Source organism: Bos indicus, chromosome 12 (assembly GCF_029378745.1).
Source record: "Bos indicus isolate NIAB-ARS_2022 breed Sahiwal x Tharparkar chromosome 12, NIAB-ARS_B.indTharparkar_mat_pri_1.0, whole genome shotgun sequence".
NCBI lineage: Eukaryota > Metazoa > Chordata > Mammalia > Artiodactyla > Bovidae > Bos > Bos indicus.
The window spans coordinates 40,015,450-40,041,324 of NC_091771.1; the positions used below are offsets into that span (position 1 = coordinate 40,015,450).

Consider the following 25,875-nt stretch of genomic DNA (forward strand, 5'->3'; position numbering starts at 1 on the left):
ATTCCTAAATAATATTTAGAATGGTGGTCAGTAATGATACCATTATTTTCTAGGAATTTTTTGCAAAGTCAATCTCATATGAAATGGCATGTAGAAAACTTTGACTTTTCTCAGTTGGACATGTGAGAACTGAACTCCAACAGTGATCCATGATGTGTAATTTTTTATTACTTCGCTCCAGTGCAGATTTAGAATCTTCATGAGAAAAGGAAGAAAAAGGGACTATGTCCTTTTTTAGTGAGTGGCCTAGACTTGCCATCCAGCATGCTTTCTGTACCAGTTGTTAGATATGCAAAGTCCCATAGTAAGATATTGAGTGTAATATAGTTTTCACTATATTACATTATGTCCTACATTATTTTACTGTATTACATTATTACATTACAATATTTACTATATTACTAACTGTAATATAGTTTTTCGTCATTTTTATTAATTAACAGCATTTTGGAAAGCAATTCTATATGTTACTGAATATATAATTTTTTTACTATTAAGAATCATTCCTAAAATGCATATGTATGTAGTGTGTGTATGCATATATGTGTGTGTATGTGGTTGTGTATGTGCATGTGTGTGTGTGTGTGGATGTGTGCGTGCATGTGTGTGTGTATGTGTGTGTGTGTATGCATGTAAGTGTATATACGTGCTTCCCAGGGGGTACTAGTAGTAAAGAATCTGCCTGCCAATGCATGAAACAAAAGTAATGTGTTCAGTCCCTGGGTCAGGAAGATCCCCTGGATGAGGGCATGGCAATCTACTCCAGTATTCTTACCTGGAGAATCCACATGGACAGGGGAGCCTGATAGGTAACAGTTCACAGGGTCACAAAGAGACGCAACTGAAGCAACTTATCATGCATGCACACTTGTGTATGTGTGTGTATATATATATATATATATATATCAATATCATGTATACATCTTTAAATATTTTCTACTTTTTGAGTTTTAGGCTAGGCTGTTCTTACAAAGAAATAAAATAAAAGTAAACCAGGTTGTGAATTTAGTACCATTAGTGGAGAAGGCGATGGCACCCCACTCCAGTACTCTTGCCTGGAAAATCCCACGGACAGAGGAGCCTGGTAGGCTGCAGTCCATGGGGTCGCTGAGAGTCGGATACGACTGAGCGACTTCACTTTCACTTTTCACTTTCATGCATTGGAGAAGGCAATGGCACCCCACTCCAGTGTTCTTGCCTGGAGAATCCCAGGGACGGGGGAGCCTGGTGGGCTACCGTCTATGGGGTCTCACAGAGTCGGACACGACTGAAGTGACTTAGCAGCAGCAGCAGCAGCAGTGAAACTCTATTAGTTGCAATATTCTTTGCTACTTACCAATATTATAATATTAAAAAAATACTAAATGGTACCTATTATTGTCATTTAAAAACTAGTATCAGCTATAATACCTATTCTAAGTACTAGACACAGTTATTGGAACAAAATGTGCTTGGTAACATGACTATATAATATGCCAGCAACAGGAAAATGCAAGTCCATAGTTTAAAAGATGCTTACTCCTTGGAAGGAAAGCTATGACAACCCTAGATGGCATATTAAAAAGCAAAGGCATCACTTTGAAGACAAAGTGCCATATAATCAAAGCTATGGTTTTTCTAGTAGTCATGTACAGATGTGACAGTTGGACCATAAAGAAGGCTGAGCTCCGAAGAATTGATGTTTTTGAACTGTGGTGTTCGATAAGACTCTTGAGAGTCCCTTGGTCTGCAAGGAAATCAAACCAGTCAATCCTAAAGGAAATCAGTCCCTGAATATTCACTGGAAGGACTAATGCTGAAGTTCCAACACTTTAGCACCTGATGAGAGGAGCCAGCTCAATTGAAAAGACCTTGATGCTGGGAAAGATAGAAGGCAAAAGGAGAAGAGGGCAGCAGAAGATGAGGTAGTTAAATAGCATCATGGACTCAGTGGACATGATTTTGAGCAAACTCCAAGATACAGTGGAGGACATTGGAGCTTTGCATGCTTCAGTCCATGGGGTCTCAAAGAGTCAGACACCACTGAACAACAACAATAAAAAATTAAAATTCACTTATTAAATCTTACTTAACTAGATTCAGACTATTAAGTTAATAGTCTAAATCTATTAAGTTAGTTGAGTAAGGTTAATTGTGTTACGTACAAAAGGAGAAAAGGAAAGAAAAGAGCAAGACCTAGACAGTATAGCAGAGACATTACTTTGTCAATAAATGTCTGCCTAGTCAAGGCTATGGTTTCTCTAGTAGTCAGAGTTGCACTATAAAGAAAGCTGAGCTGAGGAATTGATGCTTTTGAACTGTGGTGATGGAGAAGACTTTTGAGAGTCCCTTGGACTGCAAGGAGATCCAAACAGTCCATCCTAAAGGAGATCAGTCCTGGGTGTTCACTGGAAGGACTGATGTTGAAGCTGAAATTCCAATACTTCGGCCACCTGATGCAAAGAACTGACTCATTTGAAAAGTCCCTGGCTAATGGTTTGTCAATTTTATTTATCCTTTCAAAGAATCAGCTTTTGGCTTTGTTGATTTTTGCTATGTTGATATATGGCAAAACCAATACAATATTGTAAAGTTAAAAACTAAAATAAAAAAGAAAAGACCCTGATGCTGGGAAAGATTGAGAGCAGGAGGAGAAGGGGATGACAGAGGATGAGTTGGTTGGATGGCATCACTGACTCAATGGACATGATTTTGGGTAAACTCTGGGAGTTGGTGATGGACAGGGAGGCCTGGTGTGCTGCAGTCCATGGGGTGGCAAAGAGTCAGACATGACTGAGTGACTAAACTGAACTGTACTGAGGTAAGACAAAAGCAAAAGTGTTTAGGCTTTACATTTTTCCTTTTTTATTTGAAAATAGCAGATAATGTTAACATCTTGCTTACTCCATTTGGTATCGTTAATTTTTAAGCTCTATTGGAAACATTGAGCCCAGTGTATTCCCAACTTTCAATGTGCCTCCTGTTTGGTGACCCAAGCTCAAGGTGCACCCATAACTTCAACCTTAATGAGGAGGGAAATAATAATTACCTGGAAAAACCTGTATGCAGGTCAGGAAGAAACATTTACAACTGGACATGGAACAACAGACTGGTTCCAAATAGGAAAAGGAGTACATCAAGGCTGTATACTGTCACTCTGCTTATTTAACCTATATGCAAATACATCTTGAAAAATGCTGGCTGTATGAAGCACAAGCTGGAATAAAGATTGCTGGGAGAAATATCAATAACCTCAGATATGCAGATGACATGACCCTTATGGCAGAAAGTGAAGAGGAACTAAAAAGCCTCTTGATGAAAGTGAAAGGAGAGTGAAAAAGTTGGCTTAAAACTTAACATTCAGAAAACTAAGATCATGGCATCTGGTCCCATCACTTCATGGCAAGTAGATGGGGAAACAGTGGAAATAGTGGCAGACTTTAATTTTTGGGGCTCCAAAATCACTGTAGATGGTGACTGCAACCAGGAAATTAAAAGACGCTTGCTTCTTGGAAGAAAAGCTGTTACCAACCTAGACAGCACATTAAAAAGCAGAGACATACTTTGTCAACAAATATCTGTTTAGTCAAGGCTATTGTTTTTCCAGTAGTCATGTATGGATGTGAGAGTTGGATTATAAAGAAAGCTGAGCACCGAAGAACTGATGCTTTTGGACTGTGGTGTTGGAGAAGACTTGAGAATCCCTTGGACTGTGAGGAGATCAACCAGTCCATCCTAAAGGAGATCAATCCTGAGTGTTCATTGGAAGGACTGATGTTGAAGCTGAAATTCCAATACTTTGGCCACCTGATGGGAAGAGCTGACTCACTTGAAAAGACCCTGATGCTGGGAAAGATTGAGAGCAGGAGGAGAAGGGGATGACAGAGGATGAGATGGTTGGATGGCATCACTGACTCAATGCACATGCGTTTGAGTGGACCCTGGGAGTTGGTTATGGACAAGGAGGCCTAGCGTGCTACGGTTCATGTGGTCACAAAGAGTTGAACATGACTGAGAGACTGAACTGAAATGAACTGGAGGAATACTGTCCTAAGGTTATGAATGTGAAATGTAAGATGTGGTAATAGTTTAATATATTGTAGTTCTCTTACCACATGGTCCACTCACTTTCCATTTGATGTTTTGTTTTTTAAATATTTCCATCAAATCACACACTGGGTTGTTTGTGAAACCAATCATATTTAACTTCTATAAACTTCTTAATCCAGCAAAACTTGTGTTATAAATTTACCTAAAGGGTCAAAAATATTTCCCTTATCAAGATGTTTTTCCCAATCTTGGCCTATAGATTTATAGCAGTGGTCCATCCTAGGATATCTTAATCAACCATCTGCACCCATGAACTTCACACTTGTGATAGCTGCCACATTTCCAAAGTCTGGCAGCTAAAGTTCACACATTTTAAAACTCTTCCACCAATCTTCCTAACTCTTAGAGCTAAGATTTTCATCTGACATTGATTTTTGGATTTCTTTGCTACAAGAAAAAAAAAGTCTTATCTCAAAAATTCATACACTGAACACTAGACCATTTTGTAAAAATACTTTAGCTCAAGCATCAAAAACAGTGACAGGGAGCATCTACTCATACTGAGATGCAGTCTTGTGTGAATTCCAATAACTATGAGACATTTTCCTACAGATTGCAGGATATAGACACCGAGAGCTCTATCTGTTTATGCTTAATGCAGTTTACTGGGAAAAGGGAATTGAGTATAATAAAGGGAAATAACAATAAAATTTATAGATCAAAGATGCTTTGCAAGGGTAATATGCATTTATGGCATGAAAACAAGGTACATTCTTTTTTTTTTTGGCCTCTATTTTAACCATTATGGGGCTCTATGTTTACGATGACAGAGGCTTGACAAGAAGATAAAACTTAAACATGACAGTTAGTTTAAATTCCACACCTTACTTGAAATCTAATTTTGGAACTATTTTCTTTGACACTTGGCTTGGAAAAATTTTATGCAGCTGAAGTTAGCTATTAGGTCACTCCAAGATCAGAAAATCTGGATCGAATTCTAGTGCTTATCTCTAGCTAGTTCTGTGACCCAGGGCAAGCTATTCCATCTTTCTAGTCTTCAAATTATGCTTCAGTAACATGAATATATAAATGTGATGGTTCCTAACAGTCAAATATCCTGTGATTTTTTTTTTTCTTAGACATTACCACAGGGTAATTACCTTGAAGTTTCTAAAATCTTGTTGGTCTGATTTACTCCATTTTCATTAATTACTATTTGTGTGATTTTGAGAAAAATTACATAACCTCTGTGTGTCTCAGTGGTCACATCTGTAAAAAGGTAATGATAATAATATTACCTACCTAATGGGATTGTTGTCAGGATTAAATGAGCTATATTTTAATAATACTAATATCAAAATTTCCTGTATTTATATATATATATATATAAAGGAGGACACACATTAAAAAATCATAAATTAACATTTATTAGCATTTAATTCAGAGAAGGCAATGGCACCCCACTCCAGTACTCTTGCCTGGAAAATCCCATGGACGCAGGAGCCTGGTAGGCTGCAGTCCATGGGGTCGCTAAGAGTTGGACATGACTGAGTGACTTCACTTTAACTTTTCACTTTCATGCATTGGAGGAGGAAATGGCAACCCACTCAGTGTTCTTGCCTGGAGAATCCCAGGGACAGGGGAGCCTGGCGGGCTGTGTGGTCTATGGGGTCGCACAGAGTCAGACACGACTGAAGCGACTTAGCAGCAGCAGCAGCATTTAATTAATAGCCATTTTTCCCTAGTGGTACATAAAATCATAACATGTTTTATACTCAGAAATAGGTTAGATGAAATTTTGTAATACATATGGAATGCTTAGAATAGTGTTTGGTATAAAAATTGTCCAATAGCTGATATTAAAATCTCTCTGTACATAATAATTGTTATATATAAATTAAGAGGGATAATTTAAGTGTGATTAAAATCTTGCTAGTCATATCAGCCTTGGTTTTATTTTATATCTAATGTCATAGTATAAATTTAATAGTTTCATTCAGATTAATAAATATGAATTGACATAAAATATTATTTTTTACTTTAATGAGTAGATATGATACAAATGAGTAGATATTATACAAATTTTTATTTGAATTTGTAGATATGACACAAATGAGTAGATATGACACAAATATTTTTAAGAGCAAATATGCCATTTTTTTACTTAAGTTGATTAAGAAGGGAAAAATATAATTGTTAGAAAATTGAAAATTAAGAATATACTTATGCTTACATAAACTTAGCTCAGTATTCAATATGAAGAAAAATAACAGCATAGTGCAGGAAGCAACTTTGCACATCATAATTGCCTTTAGTTATAAATTCTCAGCTTTGATTTTTGGAGTCATAATATAAATCAACATCATAATTCTCAGTATCATTTTTTCTTGGCAATGTTCCTTAAAAATTTAATCAAATAAACTCTATATAAACTGTGTTCCTGTGCTTTGGAACTTATAAAATATCTAGAGAAGAAAAAAAATTGGTTCGTAGAAAATTATTTTAATTATAACTCATTTATTTTCTACACAAAAGTAAGAAAAGTGTTCAATTAATGACTAAATCCTAGAGGTCTATGGGGGATATCGATTCTTTACTCAAAACATGCAGAAATGAAAATGATATAAAAATGGATATAATTCTTAGGAATTTAAAACTGGATTTTAATGGGTTTAAATATCTGAATGGGCCCTTTAAAGATTTACATGAATGTTTATGAATGAAACATTTATTTCTTCAATAGAGTAATTGAGTTATTATTGGATGAAATAAGGGTGAGTAATGGCACAAATCCCTGTGTTCTAGACTCATAACACATAGTGATGAGGAACAATCAAAGGGTTAAAAATTATAATTCTTCTCTCAACTGTCAAATGATTAAGATTTTGGAGAAAGAAATATAAAGAAAATAAAAGTAAAATGGGAAGAAGACTATATTCTGTAGTTTAGAAGAATGTTGCTAAATAGTTAGATCCACACAAATAAAAAGGAAAATACATGGAGAAGGAATTAGGGGATAAGCTTCCCCAAATGTCACTTTGTCCACCTCAGTTAATGGTATATCCAAAAAGAAGTTGCTTGTCCAATCGAATTTCTATTAACCAAAGTAGTTTCTCTGACCTACATTATACCTGGGGCTTTGACAATGATATATCCCTTTAGTTTGCAAAAAACACTGTACTGTTAACAATAATCAAAACATTTTCAATACATTTAAGGGAATAGAGGAAAAAAAAAAAAACTAGCTTCAATGAGAAAATAGAATAAACACAAACACACCAGAACACACATACATTTACACCAATACATATGCTCTATCAATCCATCATCTTTTACATCTATGATAGGGGAAAATAGGTGAAACAAGTATGTGTGCATTACTGTTAAAGTCAACTATTAAAGCACAACTCATTAAAAATGTGGAACTTTTATTGCACAGTGTGAACATACTTAGCACTATTAAACTATATACTTAAAATGGTTAAAGTAGTAAATTTCATGCTATGTGTTTATCACAATTTTTAATGAAAAATAATAGATTTGTACATTCAGCCATACTAGAATAATTGGTACTGTAATAGCTCTACCCAAATTAAAAATGAATAAATAAATAAAAGAATATTATACAATGAACACATTAAGAGAAAAAAGAAAAACATGACTATTTTTATTTTTAATTCAAATATACAGGAAAATAAACAATCAAGCTGAGAAAAAGTCATTAAAAAATAAAAGATTAATGAAAACCCCAATTTAACCTCTTGTTATTAAACATCATTGTCTTCCTTGAGTACAGCAGGTTAAGCAAGTCAATCTTTCAACAAATGGATGTGGGCATTTTTAGCTCAACTAATAAAAATGAATTAAAAATATTTAAAAAGAAAGTTGCCCATTACTGTCTCCAAAAATTGCTAAAAAGCAACACTTTACAGTCATTGACAAGAGCACTATATTTTATAGTTTGACCATTACCAGAAGAGAAAAAGGTTATTCTTCCCTTGTGTTCTAACAGTTTATTTTAAATTGTTTTAAAAAGATACTAATATAAAAATATGACCAAAAAAGAAGGTCAGCAAAGAACATATTTATAAGTTAACTTAGAGTATTTAAAATCACTAGGAAAATGTAAATTGCTCAGTACCAACATGATCTCCATAGAATTATGGCATACCTCGTAATGGCCTTCTTCATTCTCCTGAATATGGAAACCCGCAGAGCTGGGACATTTCTGAGGAGTGACAGGAATATTGTCACTTTTGTTGTGTGAGTTACACTGAAAGAGATTACCAAATAATTGTGACAAACTATTCTATATTAAGAGTGTCTATTGAGAGACATGGTTTGCTAAGCTTCTAATGAAGGAGGTTCCTGTGAACTATCAGGGGTCTTCCTCAAGTAAGTACATGCATTCATATTGAGCCTGTACCAAAAAGGTAAAAAATGGTCCCAGGATAAACAAATTGTGTTTTCACTAAAACTAAAGAAATCTAAGATGTAGTTATTTTACTCCTTCTATTGCAATATTTATTTACTATACTTACAATTTTAGTAGCTAAAGCTTGTATGATGTAATTATTTGTGTGAGGTATTATTCAAATGCTTGATATATATCACATATTATTAAATTGTGACATAGATATTATTATCCCCAGTTACAGATGAGAGAAATGAGACATAAAAATATTTATTTTCCCAAAGTTGGGCTACTACTCAGATCATTCTTCATATCTTCCATATCTATGTCCTTTATAAATGATACATTTGAAACAGACAAAACTGAAAAATTAAAAGTTAAAGGTCTTAAAGTATTATTTCACATTTTTTCTGTAGCAAATGCAAAATATTTTTAAAAACATGTTGACTAAAATAATTCACCTATAAATGAATATGAATTTTAAAAAAAGATATCATAGAATGGCTTGGCTTTTCTCCATGAAAATATTAAAATGATTATTTACTATATTCCTCCAAAAGTTGTTTTGTGTGACAACAAGATATAATTTACTTTCTGTTATCCTTGCCTCCTTCTTTACTAAATCTCTTACTAGTTTCATGGCTGCTTGATCATTTATTAAACATAATATTGGGTTTCTAAGGTCTCCACTTTAATAAAAAACATTGTAGTGCCTCCCCAAAAGGCTCATCACTGACTTATAACCTTTCTACTCCCATAAGACTACAAAGGTATGTATAGATTTTTATGACATAAGTAGGGGAGATAATATTTTTCAAGGTAGAATGCCACTGTTTTGGTTCACCAGTGAAATTTTACTTTCCCCATCCCAAAAAACAAACTTACAAAATTACTTTCAAAAACATTTTCAAAAGCAAGTGAGTTTTAGAGTTTAGTATAATCAAGGTCAGTATATTTTAATCTCAAAACCACCATTTTATATTTTATATATTTATACGTATTTTAAAATATTCACATTACATGTTTTAAAGCTTAAATGTTTTTATTTTAAACTCAGAGAAAGAGCAAATATTCTGAAAATAATTTCAAAATATCCTTCATTACATTTCAAACATCTCAATTATTAATTACCTCATTTATTTTTGTTTGTTTAAGAGACTCTGCAATATAGCAGAGTAGGAAAGCATGACTCTGAAACCTAAGCCTATATTAGAAACCTTTGTCATGAAAAAGAATATATGCCTGTCCTCTCTACAATAACATCATTTTAACCCTGTTTAAAACCTACCTCCTCTAGGAACTTGTTTTGGGTAATAAAACAAATGGTGATTGCATTTAACCTCTGTTTATAATCTTAGTGACTTAGGTATAATTCGTAAAACACTGGTCTGCCAGTATTCATTCTTAGAATGTGCCTGAGTTTGTGTGAACAACTTCACTGTTAATTATGAAGGTCAATCTTTGGTATCTCTCCACAATGAGAGATACCAGCTTTCAAAAAAGTTTAGGTTTAAAAGTTATCTTCATCTGTGATGGTCTTAGACATTTTAATCTCTCAATTCATGTCCCTCACTTTTCCTCGTATCTATTCATGCTGATTAATCTTTTTAAAACCTCTCATGTATTATGCAGTTTTTCTCCTTAGAAACATTTCTGCAATTCCTGTGACCCAGCAGTGGTTCTCATCCTGCCTGTATGTAGAATCACTCAGGGAACTTTAAATAAAGTGTCACTGACTGAGCCCCACCTCACGCCAGATAAATTAGAGCTAAGGCAAAACTATTTTTGAAATCCCCAGGTAATTCTTGTGTGTAGCCAAGAGTTTAGAATCCCTGGGTTAAGGTTTTCATTTCTTTTCTGGCCTCAGGACACTATAGGGAATTTTAGCCTCAGTCCTCTTTCAATCTGATCTCTTGTTAATCCTTTTCCTTATTTAACCCATTGTGGATTATGTGATTATTTTATTTTATTATTTTTTTTTTGGATGCCTCACAATGCCTCTGAAATTGGAAAAAAAATCCCATGTTTGCATAATACTTTATATCTTTACATATAAATTTTATGTATTATCCACAAGAAACCTCTGCAGAGAGAGGCAGAAAATGTAATCCTACTTTAACAGATGGGGAGTGCAGAGGTTCAGATAGATTCAAAGGCCTCTGTGCAAGGATTTGACCATTGAAATCACTCCTATGTAACAGGACTTGGGATTTGGCTATCCTGACATTTCTCCCTTAAGGGATTTATTCATTTGCTTATTCATTCACATCTTCTATTCTATTTGTTCATTTGTTTGGTCATCAGATATTTGCTGAGTGCATGCTTTGATTCAGGATTTTAGTGTTTCACCAAGATATGGTATTTCATATCTGCAGTGGTCTCACACTAGCAGTGAAGTATAATTGGAAACAAAGAACCATCATGATAAGCATAAGTTGCTAAGGGACAGAGAAAAGAGAACTGTGAGACTCCAGTGAGTCTAGTCTTGAAAAATGTGCTGATGAGGGAATCATGGCCAGTACATTTAGGACAGAACGATCAGCATATGTAAAGGCTAGAGACATGAATTCCCCAGACTTGCCTATGAGCGGCAAGTAGTTCAGTAATGCTTTAACCATGGATCGTGTGAGCCATGCCATGAGAATAGGGACAGGAGTTATTAGTACATGAAATTTAACGGTTAGACCAATGATGAGAAGTTACAGAATTGGACTGTAATATGAGAGATGACAACCAAATAATGGAATGGTACTTTATATACAGTGGGTACCAAAGGTGAGCTTTTATCTTCATTCCTTCCCTACTTCCCTAAGGCAGTGATATTATGTAAGCAAAACGAATGCATTTGCAATACAACTTACACTCAGGTAAGTCCTTCCATCTAAACAAGATTTTACCACAATCCCTTTCTTGAGTCTAATTATTTAGCAGCCTCTTATAAACAGAGGCATTAACAGAATAGTTAATGGCATCCAAGGAAAAGTTTAATTCACTGTAATGTTATCACTTTTTAAACTTTTTCAGTGTTATAAGGCCTCCAGGGATTACAAATCTATGAATCAGAGTGAAAAAGAAAGCAAAAATAGCACTGTAAAGAATATTTTGAGAGCCAATATTATTAATAGCCCAAACATTAAGGAAACACATTCTTAAGGGAAAAACAATTTAATTGCTATGTATTCTTCCCAACAAATTTCTAGTTCAATGAAATTTGAAAATTTCAAATTTACAGCTGAAAATAGATTGAGAGTTTATTTAAAAGTCTTGAGATTTCATCAACTAAAATTTTTCCATTTTCCAAACTTGATACAAATAACTATAAAATGAGTTATGGTCAAGATAGATTTGCTAAATCAGATTTAATATTGAGGGATTCATATGTACATCAAATTTAAGAGAGGTAGAGTTCTCTAACAACAATCATATTAAATGGAGATCACTGTAAATACATTTATTTTATACTTTCAATTCTATTTGATATTTTCCATTTAATAGTATCTATTTGATTATGTGTATAACTCTTCCCACCCTTAAACACTTGTCATAATTCCTGGGAAATTGTCATTCACTCTCAATAGAAATACCTACACAAATCTGGCTCACAATAAGGAATATTAGTTCTTTCATTTTTGATACAAATTCCTAAGGAAGTACTTCATAGTCAAAATATCAAGAGAAAAACTACAACAGTAACAAAAGCAACAAACGTTTTATGAAAAATTTTATAACCATTAAGTTAAACACTGCTGTTTTCTTTGCTACAAAGGGGATTCTTTACATGTTTCCACCCAGCTCTATAGTAGTAGCCTCTTACTCCTCCTACGTTCTTGCAAATTCAAGGTTGTTTCCCCAAAATCAACAGTGTTATTACAAAATCTGTGCAGTCATTATACAGGCGGCCACCTTGTGTTTTTATGCTATAGGTTTCATTAAATAACAATTCCTTTTGTTAAAGCTTCTCACAGAAACTATTATTCCTACTCATTTTAAGAAACTAGAGATTGCTTTCATGAAGAGTTAGTAAACATTCTTCAGTTTTTAATACAAAAGTTCTAAACATCAGTAAAAGATTCACATTTGCAGAAACGAATCTAAAGACTTGTCTGCACTTGGTATCTTCAATCTCTCCACCCATTCCTTTGTACAGCCCATGTGTGTCAAGTTTTTATCACCTCTTATAGTAACTGAAGGGCAATTCACAGTCCTCTTCTCACTTGACACAACTGATAATTCCTTCCTTCCAGATGCATTTGTGTCACTCGCCCTGCAAGGGCCCACGAACTCCTGGGTGTCCTTTTATCGCTCACGCTTTCCTTCTGGAATCATGTAACTGTTCATGTTGGTATTGTCATTGCTAAAACTGAAAAGTTTGGAGAAAATGAAGCTTACTTCCTTAGGAAGTACGTTTTCTGATGGCATTCTCCACTGGTTTCCAATTCTAAACTACTTTCTCAAACAGACACATGAACCATTTACTATTCATAAACAGACAAAGGAAGGGCTTTTCAAATGTTCCTAAACATGCTTATATCAAACCATATATTTTTATGAGTATTTCAGGAAACTGATAAAGTTTATATTTTAAGAGATCCACAGCATATGCTCCGATTTCTGAAAATTTGTTCTAATCACTGAATGTCCTGAAACTTACTCTGTCTCAAATCAGGAAGCCTTGAGCTTGTATTTCCTGTTTGTCTCTAATATCTTCTATGAATCCTTCTTTATTGGCTTATTGTCCTGTCATTATTAAATACGCTTGGAAAACAAAGTTAAAATGCTCATGAAGGTATGTTAACACATAGGTAGTTGCCTTGTGTAATGCATATTTTGATTCAAAATGAAAATGCAGTATAATAAATTTTAAAGCTAAACACCACATAAATAGTATTTGGTTTTAAAATCATAGAAATACAGATGGCTAGAATATATATCAGTGTAGAGATTACTTATATAGAATAAGGAAAAATGATGAACCATAAAAGGATCCAAGGGCTTCCCAAGTGGTCCTTGTGGTAAAGAACTTGCCTATCAGTTCAGGAGAGGTAAGAGACATGGGTTTGATCCTTGGATCAGGAAGATCCCCTGGAAGAAGGCATGGTAACCCACTGCAGTATTCTTGCCTGGAGAATCCCATGGACAGAGGAGTCTGGTAGGCTGAAGTCCATGGGGTAACAAAGAGTCAGACATGACTGAACCAACTGAGCATGCATGCAGACAAAAGGATGCGGAAAGGAATGTCACCTGCATCAGTAGCGTAAAGGTATCTGCTTGTTTATTTTGTTTTTTAAAAAAATGCTTTGCCCCTCTTCTTTTCCTTAAAAAAGTATTTTTCTTAAAAAAATTGGAGACAGAAATATCATAAAATATTAACATATGTTAATTCTGGGTACTAAGGACATAGGTATTTTCCTTACTTCTCTTTACTTTTTCTGAGTTTTTCAAATACCTGAAAATGAGTCAGTACATAGAAAAAGAATTAGCATGGCTTTGATAAAAATTTGTTCCATCCACTTCAACAAAATTGTAGATAATGGTTATAAAAATGGCTTTATGATCTATAAAATCTTGAAATAATGCATCTTCAGAAGTAAAGGTACTATGTGGAAGATAAATCTCTTCAGATCTGGCTCAGGATCAATCCTCTCCTTTTCAGTAGAAAATGTTTTTCTAAAGCTAGTTGAGGAACATGCTGGTTTTCTTCCTAGGGTACTGTGGCTACTTTCTCTGAATATGTTTTGTTTTCTTTCACTTCACAAGAGAACATGATCCTCCTGTTGACAATTTACTACAATGCCTGCAGCATTACGAGGTATTTTATAAGTATTTTAAGTGAAAATTTTAAGTGAAATGAAAGAATACATGAAAAAAAAACGCAAGACTTTTTGCAGAGACTTATATTCACCTAGATTATTTTGGCCTCTAACTCCCTGGGTAATAATTTCTTGGTAGCTATTTTCTTTTTTCTTTTAGTCTTTTGTCCCCAGCAGACAAATTCATTGCAAAATGAGTATTCCCCAAACCTACATTTTGTGTTGTAAACGCTAAGACAAAAATATAGTGTGTTCATCTCATAGATTGAGAGAGTACCTGCAGTAAAAACAATTAAAAAAGCAATAGATTTAGTCATCATGCTTTGTTTATCAAACTGGACCTTTAGTAATTCATGAAGTGAAGTGGAGTGAAGTCAAAGTCCCTCAATCGTGTCCAGCTCTTTGCGACCCCGTAGACTATACAGTCCATGGAATTCTCCAGACAAGAATAGTGCAGTGGGCAGCCGTTCCCTTCTCCAGGAGATCTTCCCAACCCAGGTCTCCCGCAGTGCAGACACATTCTTTACCAGCTGAACCACAAGGGAAGCCCTCAGTAATTCATGGCAGGAAGCAATTTCTTCACAATAATATGTCACGTAAGTGGATACATTTGAATTGATCTACTGCATATATGAACAAATTAGCTCCTGTTCAACTTCTTGGCCCTGCACAATTTGACTACCCAGGAGACTTTGCCCATCCAGTCTTGGTTCTTCCAGGGCATCAGACACCCCAGGGGTATGCAAGTTAACTGGGATCTACTTCAAAACTACTTGAACTGGCCAATAACCCTCTGCTTTATGTAAATTCCCCTCCACTCTATTCACAGTCCCCATCCTATATCTCCTTTCAGTCTGGAGATAGCCTTTCTTCTCCTTTCTTGAGGTCCCAAAGGTGCCTCCTCCCCTTCCATCCTTAATAGCACTTGCTGTCTCCTCTGTCCCAAGAAGCATTTCCATTTTTAGTCCAGGTTCACAGAGGCTAGCCAGATGGAGGCAGTCACTGTTGCTCAATGAACAGGGAGAAGTTGACTGCTCCATGTGGAATTTATGAGAAAACAAAGGCTGATTTTATATAGCCTTTTGGCATAGGCCATTAAATAGACCAGATGGCTTCCCTCAATTATAGTTTCCTGTAACAAGTGGTATTAACAGACAAAAATAAGTATTTCTTATTGTGCACTTTGTTATGCAAGCAGGTTACTTTTAAAATATTAGTATAATATTTACTTCTAGCTACTATTATTATAATACACTAAATGGAGTCAATTTATTCTGAAACAGTTAAAATATAGGAATATTTTGTAAAAAATCATAACAAATATAAGTTAAAAAGAGGATTAGAAAAATAAGAATGTGGAATTAATGTTTGATGAAATTCAGTAAGTAATTTAAGTTAAGAATACCAGACCACCTGATCTGCTGCTCAACATCACTCATTATCAGAGAAATGCAAATCAAAACCACTATGAGGTACCATTTCACACCAGTCAGAATGGCTGCGATGCAAAAGTCTACAAGTAATAAATGCTGGAGAGGGTGTGGAGAAAAGGGAACCCTCTCACACTGTTGGTGGGAATGCAAACTAGTACAGCCACTATGGAGAACAGTGTGGAGATTCCTTAAAAAACTGGAAATAGAACTGCCTTATGATCCAGCAATCCCACTGCTGGGCATACACACTGAGGAAACCAGAAGGGAAAGAGACACATATACCCCAGTGTTCATCTCAGCACTGTTTATAATAGCCAGGACATGGAAGCAACCTAGATGTCCATCAGCAGATGAATGGATAAGAAAGCAGTGGTACATATACACAATGGAGTATTACTCAGCCATTAAAAAGAATACATTTGAATCAGTTCTAATGAGGTGGATGAAACTGGAGCCTACTATACAGAGTGAAGTAAGCCAGAAGGAAAAACACCAATACGTATACTAACGCATATATATGGAATTTAGAAAGATGGTAACAATAACCCTGTGTACGAGACAGCAAAAGAGACACTGATGTATAGAACAGTCTTATGGACTCTGTGGGAGAGGGAGAAGGTGGGAAGATTTGGGAGAATGGCATTAAAACATGTAAAATATCATGTATGAAACGAGATGCCAGTCCAGGTTCGATGCACGATACTGGATGCCTGGGGCTAGTGCACTGGGATGACCCAGAGGGATGGTATGGGGAGGGAGGAGGGAGGAGGGTTCAGGATGGGGAGCACATGTATACCTGTGGTGGATTCATTTTGATATTTGGCAAAACTAATACAATTATGTAAAGTTTAAAAATAAAATAAAATTAAAAAAAAAAACATAGGAAAAGGAGTACGTCAAGGCTGTATATTGTCACCCTGTTTATTTAACTTATATGCAGAGTACATCATGAGAAACGCTGGACTGGAAGAAACACAAGCTGGAATCAGGATTGCCGGGAAAAATATCAATAACCTCTGATATGCAGATGACACCACCCTTATGGCAGAAAGTGAAGAGGAACTCAAAAACCTCTTGATGAAAGTGAAAGAGGAGAGTGAAAAAGTTGGCTTAAAGCTCAACATTCAGAAAACCAAGATCATGGCATCTGGTCCCACCACTTCATGGGAAATAGATGGGGAAACAGTGGAAACAGTGTCAGACTTTATTTTTCTGGGCTCCAAAATCACTACAGATAGTGACTGCAGCCATGAAATTAAAAGACGCTTACTCCTTGGAAGAAAAGTTATGACCAACCTAGATAGCATATTCAAAGGCAGAAACATTATTTTGACAACAAAGGTTCACCTAGTCAAGGCTATGGTTTTTCCTGTGGTCATGTATGGATGTGAGAGTTGGACTGTAAAGAAGGCTGAGCCCCGAAGAATTGATGCTTTTGAACTATGGTGTTGGAGAAGACTCTTGAGAGTCCCTTGGACTGCAAGGAGATCCAACCAGTCCATTCTGAAGGAGATCAGCCCTGGGATTTCTTTGGAAGGAATGATGCTAAAGCTGAAACTCCAGTACTTTGGCCACCTCATGTGAAGAGTTGACTCATTGGAAAAGACTCTGATGCTGGGAAGGATTGGGGGCAAGAGGAGAAGGGGACGACAGAGGATGAGATGGCTAGATGGCATCACTGACTCGATGGACGTGAGTCTGAGTGAACTCCGGGAGTTGGTGATGGACAGGGAGGCCTGGCGTGCTGCGATTCATGGGGTTGCAAAGAGTCAGACACGACTGAGTGACTGATCTGATCTGATCAGATGAAAACTTTTTCTCCCTTTGTTTAGGAATTCTTCATAAGCTATTTCAAAATTTAATGAACTCTATCATAGACTGACAGACATTTTTCAAACAATTGTAACCATTTAATAAAAAAGTATAGGTGAGAGGTATCATAACCAAGAAATAGCTTTCTCCCAATGTGTTATTGCTTAAGTGGTATTTGAAAGCAATACATTGATATAAATATCTTTGGTTACTAAAAATATTTAGCAACTCTGTATATTGTTCATTTCCTGAGGATACCTGAAAATTGCATACTTTCCTTCTAGGCAATGACTTTCAAGGCTTTTTTTAGTGGATAATTGACAAATGGCAGAGCTTGAGATGGAGATAAAGATATATTCCCAAAAGAATCATAAAGTTTTTGAAGGGGCTACATTAAGCTGAATTTTATCTTCTTTTATCAACATAATACTTAATGACGTTTGGAATAAAAGGAAAATAATTTTATAGTTCTATAGAAATTTTGGTAATTTAGTTAAAAATTAAGCAATAGCATCCTATGTCAAAATTATGCAGCAGCTTTCCTCTAAATGTGTAACAGCAGAGCAAACTTCTGTGAACTGAGCATTGAGTGTGCCAGGGTGCTGGGTACATGAGTATGAACTCAATTTTGCTAAATAAATAAATACATACATGAATAAGGTCATATATTTCCTCACATCCAGTTATAAATTGTCTTATAAGCAATTACTACTAAGCTCTCTAATATAATACAGATAAACTGGATACAGTTATAGGTCATTACTCACCAAGGAACAGCAGTGCAAAACTACCTTTATGAAGACCACAAATTGTAGCTTTCTGCACATTACAACACTTTCTTTAAGTGGTTCATGGATGTTATGTAGTTTTATGTACCCCTTTTGACCCAGTTGCTATGGGCATGCATAGAAATAAAAACCCTCAGAAAGTACACTTCAAATACCAATATTCCATGCTTTATAACTTCTCCATTGGTTTCTTCCTTGTATTATTACCTTACTATAAAGCCATTTCACAAGAGCAGTAAGACATTGAAAGATTTTAAATTACAAAAGACGGCATGTTATGTTGCTTGAGCAAAGCCTCATTAATGCCAGTCAGCATTGCATACTGCAAATTAATTCTGCATTTTAAATACATGGAACCCTTTACAGCTCCAGACACTTAGGGAGAGAGGCTAACTTCTGTCTAAACACATTCTAAGGAACACAATAACAGACATTTTCAGTACCAGGATCAATCAAGATTATTCACGCTATATTTTTAATTCCAGACATTTTTTTATAGTTTAAGTTTATCTTTTTAATTTTTGCTATAAAATCCCTTATAATTTTTCATGTATTTATAACTTAATTTTATTTATAGTTTGAAGGGAAACAAAACTAAAATTGTCTCAACACAAGAAAAATAGAGTGAGTAAAAATAGTTTTAATATTTCAAATACAAAGGGAGAGGTCATTTTAGAAATATTCATTGGGAATTTGAAAATGATCTTTCTGTTATATTTCTGGCCTGAATTGAAAGCTTCAGGGAAGGAAAATGATGAGTTTCATTTTCACTCTTAGGTAATTAATGTCCATGAAAGTCAATGTATTTTTTTTTAATTGGTTAATATTTCCAGGGAATTCTAAAAGAGTATCAAATACAAAGGACAGAAATGGTAAGGAACTAACAGAAGCAGAAGAGATTAAGAAGAGCTATAAAGTATACACAGAAGAAATGTGCAAAAAAGGTCTTAATGACACAGATAACTATGATGGTGTGGTCATTCACCTAGAGCGGAACAACCCGGAGTGTGAAGTCAAGTGGACCTTAAGAAACAAAGTTAGGAACAAAGCTAGTGGAGGTGACCAAATTCCAGCTGAGCTATTTCAAATCCTAAAAGATGATGCTGTTAAAGTGCTGCACTCAACAAGTCAACAAATTTGGAAAACTCAGCAATGGTCGTAGGACTGAAAAAGGTTGCTTTTCATTCCAATTCCAAAGACTGTTCCAAAGAATGTTCCAAATACCATATGATTGCACTCATTTCATATGCTAGCAAGGTTATGCTGAAGATCCTTCAAGCTAGGCTCCAGCATTATATGAACCTAGAACTTCCAGATGTACAAGTTGGGTTTAGAAAATGCAGAGGAACCAGAGATCAAATTGTGAACATTTGCTGGATCTTGGAGAAACCAAAGGAGTTCCAGAAAAACATCTGTTCCATTGACTACACTAAAGCTTTTGACTGTGTGACTCAAAACAAACTGTGGAAAATTCTTAGAGATGAGAGTATCAGGCCAACTTACCTGTCTCCTGAGAAACCTGTATGCAGGTTAAGAAGCCGTTAGAACTGGACATGAGACAACAGACTGGTTCAAAACTGGGAAAGGAGTATGATAAGGCTGTGTGATGTCACCCTTCTTATTTAACATATGCAGAATACCTCTTATGAAATGCTTGGCTGGATTAACACAAGCTGGAATCAAGATTGCCAGAAGAAATATCAACAACTTCAGATATGCAGATGACACCACCCTTATGGCAGAACCTGAAGAAGAACTAAAGAGCCTCTTGATGAAAGAGAAAGAGGAGGGTGAAAAAGTTGGCTTAAAGCTCAACATTCAGAAAACTAAGATCATGGCATCCGGTCCCATCACTTCGTGGCAAACAGATGGGGAAACAGTGGAAACAATGGCAAGGAGATCCAACCAGTCAATCCTAAAGGAAATCAGTCGTGAATATTCATTGGAGGGACTAATGCTGAAGCTGAAACTCCAATACTTTGGTCCCCTGATGCAAAGAGCCAACTCATTGGAAAAGCTCTTGATGCTAGAAAAGATTGAAGGTAAAAGAACAAGGGAGTGAAAGAGGATGAGATGGTTAGATGGCATAATTGACTCAATGGATGTGAATTTGAGCAAACTCCCCAGGAGTTAGAGGATGACAGGGAAGCCTGACATGCTGCAGTCCGTGAGGTTACAGAGTCTGACAGGATTTAGTTACTGAACTCACTTATTAGTGAATATTAATATTAGTTTTTGGCAACCCACTCCAGTACTCTTGCCTGGAAAATCCCATGGACGGAGGAACCTGGTAGGCTGCAGTCCATGGGGTCACACAGAGTCGGACACAACTGAAGTGACTTAGCAGCAGCAGTATTAGTTTATAACATGTGCAACTTACTGACATTGGAACACAAAAAAACTTTATACAAATCTAAGTAATAAGTGAGTTCAGGGATATAGCTACTAGGGCAAGTTTGTATGCCTGACACACTGAGGTCAAACAAACCGGAATGTCAGAATTGGCGCAGAGAATAGTATATTGCAGGGCCATGTAAGGGTAGCTCATGCTCTAAAAATCCCAAGCTCCATGAAGAGATTAGGCAAATCATTTTTAAAAGCCAGATGAGGGAAGGGAGGTCACAGGGTATGTGGTCAGTTTATGCACAATTCTCTGGCTGATGGTGAGGTAACAGGGCGGTGTCACAGGGGTAAACATTATCAATTCTTAAGCTCCAGAAAGCCTGGGGTTATATGCTTATGGTCATGAAGTACTTAACATCTTCCCTCATTTGGTAATGGGTCTTTACATCTGTTAAAAAAAAAAAAAAATTAAGAAATGTGCATTGAATACTAAAATCTGGGCACTGCAGAGTGGAGCTAAAGCAGAGGCTATGGAGAAAGACTTGTCCCAGGAAGGCCCCAAAAGATCCTGTTCAGTTACACTTTGATGGGCTTTCCACCCAGTAAATATTCTCCTTCTATAGAGAAGCAGCAACTTGTGAATTGGATTTACATGTACCATGCCTATGAATTCCATGTTTCATGTAAGTAGCTCATATTTTTATGAGTATATTATTTCATATATTTATATATAAAAGGGTATATCTTTTATACACACTTTTAATAATATCACATCAAGTACTAAACTTTTTATAAAATATTTCACCCTGTGTGATATAAATAATATATAAATATTTATAAAATTTTAAATGATCTGTAAACAAAGCAAATATACTATACTAAATTAGTATCATAGCATGAAAGCATTAGTTGCTCAGCTGAGTCTGACTCTTTGCGACCCTATGGACTATAGCCTGCCAGTCTCCTCTGTCCATGGGATTATCCAGGCAAGAATACTGGAGTGCATTGCCATTTCCTTCTCCAGGGGATCTTCCCAACCCAGGGATTAAATCTCGGTCTCCTGCATTGCAGGCAGAGTCTTTATTGTCTGAGCTACCAGGGAAACCTAAAATTAGTATATATAATGTTTAACACAAACACATCCTACAATTTAGGGTGAAATATTTCTGAAACATAAGCTTACTTAGAATTATAACTATATGTTGAAATTTTCATGATATATATATATATATATTTTAAAATCTGAACAGAATATACTTTCCAATAGTACAACTGTGTTATCATATCACAAAAATGCTTTCCCAAAATAAACTTTTAACATAATATTAACTTTAGCTATCTGCATGCCAGTCCTTCACAACAGTCTGCAAGCCAACTTTCAGTCAAAGAAATCAGGTAATAAATTCAGAGATTCAAGTCTAGAGTGTTTTATCATGAATTCAAAACTCAAGGCTGTGCCAGTTATTTGAATATTCTTTCAAGGCAAATTCTTAAATAAGTTCAGTGGTTTATTAGACTTCTCTTACTGGAAAGTTTTCTAAAACAGACTCTGAAGCTGCAACCCATGCTTTTAATAGCATACAGAGAGAGAGAGGAAAAAAAAAAGTGCTTTGTTTTTTATAGTCCATACACTGATAGCAAACAAACACTATTCCTTGCAAACATAATTTTAAGATGTGTTTTTTTTTTAATTCAGTGCTTTAAATTTGTATTTTAAACTAATGTATGCAAATTGTACATTATGAAATTTGAATGGGAATTTATAACTTTTAGAGCAATGATTTAGAGTTAAAAAAAAAAAAAAGATATTTCATAATATACTGGAAAGTGCCAGTTGGCACTGGGGCCCTTGGACTTGACCCACAGCTCTATTACCATCTGACTGTCATTTCATGGCATCCTTGTATTTGTCTGTAAAATGGGAAGTTTATATTAGAGAATCTCCTCCAACTATCCAGTTCGAAAATGCAGTATCAACGTGAGATATTATCAGATCTGTTACCACAAAACTTAAGGTTGTGTTTGTTTTTCTGAATATTATTCTCTAAGTTTAAATCTTCATAAAATAATGTGAATAACTTGATAAACTGCAGGAAAGCTGAGACTTTCCCACTGACTCTGTTACATTTGCTCTTCACTTGCTAATAGCTTTGAAAATGCATGTGACTTTTGTTAAAGCCAAAGTAAAAATTTTAATCTCGTGTTTCATATACATCTTAGCTTTTTATTCAGAAGGAAGAAAAGCAGCTATCAAAAGCCTGATGTTTACTGGCTATACATTCACGTTCTTTTCAGTAAAAGAGCCGGTGTATCCAATACCTTTTGAGATAGTTGAGTATTTAAGGCCAAATGGGCTTACCAGATAGCTCAGTTGATAATGAATCTGCCTGCAATGTAGGAGAACCCGGTTTGATTCCTGGGTTGGGAATATCTGCTGGAGAAGGGATAGGCTACCCACTCTGGTATCCTTGGGCTTCCCTTGTGGCCCAGCTTTAAAGAATCCACCTGCAATGCAGGAGACCTGGGTTTGACCTGGGTTGGGAACACCCCCTGGAAAAGAGAAAGGCTACCCATTCCAGTATCCTGGCTTGGAGAATCCCATGGACTGTATATTCTGCTACTGCTAAGTCGCTTCAGTCGTGTCCAACTCTGTGCGACCCCACAGATGGCAGCCCATGAGGCTCCCCCGTCCCTGTGATTCTCCAGGCAAGAACACTGGAGTAGGTTGCCATTTCCTTCTCCAATGCATGAAAGTGAAAAGTGAAAGTGAAGATGCTCAGTCGTATCCGACTCTCAGCGACCCCATGGACTGCAGCCTACCAGGCTCCTCCATCCATGGGATTTTCCAGGCAAGAGTACTAGAGTGGGGTGTCATCGCCTTCTCCGGGACTGTATTTTCTATGGGGTCCCAAAGAGCCGGACACGAATGAGCGACTTTCACTTTCACTTTCAAAGAAACTAATCACAGTGATGTTGGATAGAAACTCTTCAGCAAATGTGGAATCTATCCAGCTGTGAAGTAAAGTTTAAAATGCTAGAGTGTTTTGTTTTTTAAAATTTATCTTTAAAATGGAAGCTCTTTGCCTTTTAAGGGAAAAAAATCAAGTCACATGAGAAACATGCTCACTTTCAAGGTCTTAAAAAAGGTTCTTCTTATAGGTTTGGGACAAGGATCTCCGAAGTGATGTATTTTAACAAAACAAGAAAATAGCTGTACGTGAGTCACTACTTATAGAGTTCATCTTTTGAATTACCTTCTTTATCTCCAAGCTCCTAACTAATATAACTTCAGCAAAACTACTGTACTGTTTATCTTTTAACCCTCAGGTCATGTAATTGTAACAGATAGGTGATTCTGTAAAACACTAACACCTCTCTGATTTATTCTTATGAGTTGTCCCCCTGGTGATGAGAGGTATGTAAATGAACCAGAAATAGATTATAGAACCATATACCAAAAAAAAAACTACTTTGAAAATATATATTAATAAGTATAAAGTGTAACTGGAAAACATTTCTTTTCTGAGGAAGAAAATTTGATTTTCTCTTCAAGAAGGATATCAAATGCTGTACCTTTTGTGAAGATTCTCCCTAATAAAAGTGTTTATTAGCATCAACAAATATTTCTTAATAACCTCCTCTGTGCCAAATACTTTTTAATGGTATGGTTAAAAGAATAGGAATAAGAAATAATTCCCTTCCTCAAAAAGTTGGCAGTATATTAAATGTGGTCATTTTTATGAAGCTTCCACATCTCCTAAATGTATTTGGTAACAAACATAAATATCTCAAAATAAAGGGAACAAAAAGAATAAAATCTAAAGAGAGTCAGATTAAATAGTGACATTTTTACACTGTGGATTTTATATATATATATATATGTGTGTGTGTGTGTGTGTGTGTGTATACACTCATATATATATTTTTTTCTTCAGAAGAATACAGAATTATAGCTCTTTGTAAAAGATCAATGTATTTTAGTCCTATACTGATATTGAAATAAATATATTTAGTCCAAATAAATAAGGTTTAATGCTTAAGTTTGTGACAGTTTTTATGAAATCGAAATGGAGAGGGGCAGTATTTAAAGTGATTAAACAGTATGTATAGAACATTTTATAAAACGTTTCATATTAGTAATACCAATAACAAATCCACTTTCAAATCAAGAGAATACATGATTTAAGGAAAATAATTTTAGGAAAGGAGAAAAAATATCTAGAATTTCTAATTATTACCTCAATATAAAACTCAACACCTCTTAAATATGTCTCTTTGTTATGTTGTATTAACATTCTTACAATTTCAAGTACTTTAACAAAGATTTCTTTTTATTAAACCTTACCTGGTTAAGAATTTGATAAGAATGAATAGACTTTTTTACTTCCCTTCAATGAAAGGGAAAAAAAATTGCCATTCTATTTATATAATATCTTTTTCTAACCATTTGAATTACCAAGGGACCTAATATAAGCAAAGAAAGAGATCATCAACACTAATTTGGGTTGACTTTCATCTGTCACTTTGGAAAGATGTCTAAATTAATTCTATAATTCACAATGTTCTGCAATAATCCAGACAACTATGGGACACTTTAAGAAACAAAATATAACTTTTCTCCAGTGTATATACAGTATGAGATGGTGGTGTATGTGTATCTGTGTGTGTGCACATATAAGTGTGTGTATATAGTGAATTAGAAGGAAGCAGCCAGAAAGGTAGCTACCTTCTTTTGGGACTCAACATCAAAAGAAACAGGAAATCAGAGTAAATATGATTCATACTCCTGACACTGAGCTCAGTCGCTCTGAATCCCTCTTTGCGTTTCTTTCAGCCTTTACTCTTTTTAAGTTCTGTTAGGTCTCTTTTTCGTTCCCCTCTGTGGCACTGAAACTCTTTCAAGAGCTTGGAATCTGAGCTTTAAAATTGTACTTGCAAGTTAGGATTTGTAGCAATTCCTTTCCCTTTGGGTGACTTCAGCATCTGATAGATTCATTGAATTTTAGAGTTTAAAGAGACACTAGAAAATTCTTTTCTTAACCTCTATTATTGGTGAAGAAATTAAGACAGAAAGACTGGCTGGCCAAAAATCAAACATTTAGAGGTTATGTATGATGCAGGGTAGAAATTATCTTGACTCATGTTAATATACTTCAACAAAAAATTCAATCATATTTTAAATTCCATATTTTAAAGGATAAGTTTACAGACTTTAAAGGGACCTTTGAACTTATCTCATTAAAATT

The 25,875-nt window shown here is 35.4% G+C and overlaps 1 protein-coding gene across 8 annotated transcripts in view; it reads right to left on the reverse strand.

Annotated features, from left to right (window-relative positions):
* PCDH9 (protocadherin 9) overlaps window positions 1-25,875 on the reverse strand; it is a 1,147,437-nt gene that overhangs the window by 723,096 nt on the left and 398,466 nt on the right. For 4 of the 8 annotated variants that reach the window (XM_070800330.1, XM_070800328.1, XM_070800334.1 and 1 more), the window contains exon 3: window positions 8,201-8,302. The exons of 2 other annotated variants lie outside the window; for them this stretch is intronic. In XM_070800330.1, the coding sequence (XP_070656431.1) occupies window positions 8,201-8,302 (102 nt within the window). The remainder of the gene's footprint in view (window positions 1-8,200; window positions 8,303-25,875) is intronic. 2 more of the 8 variants (XM_070800331.1, XM_070800329.1) reach the window with 1 other exon arrangement.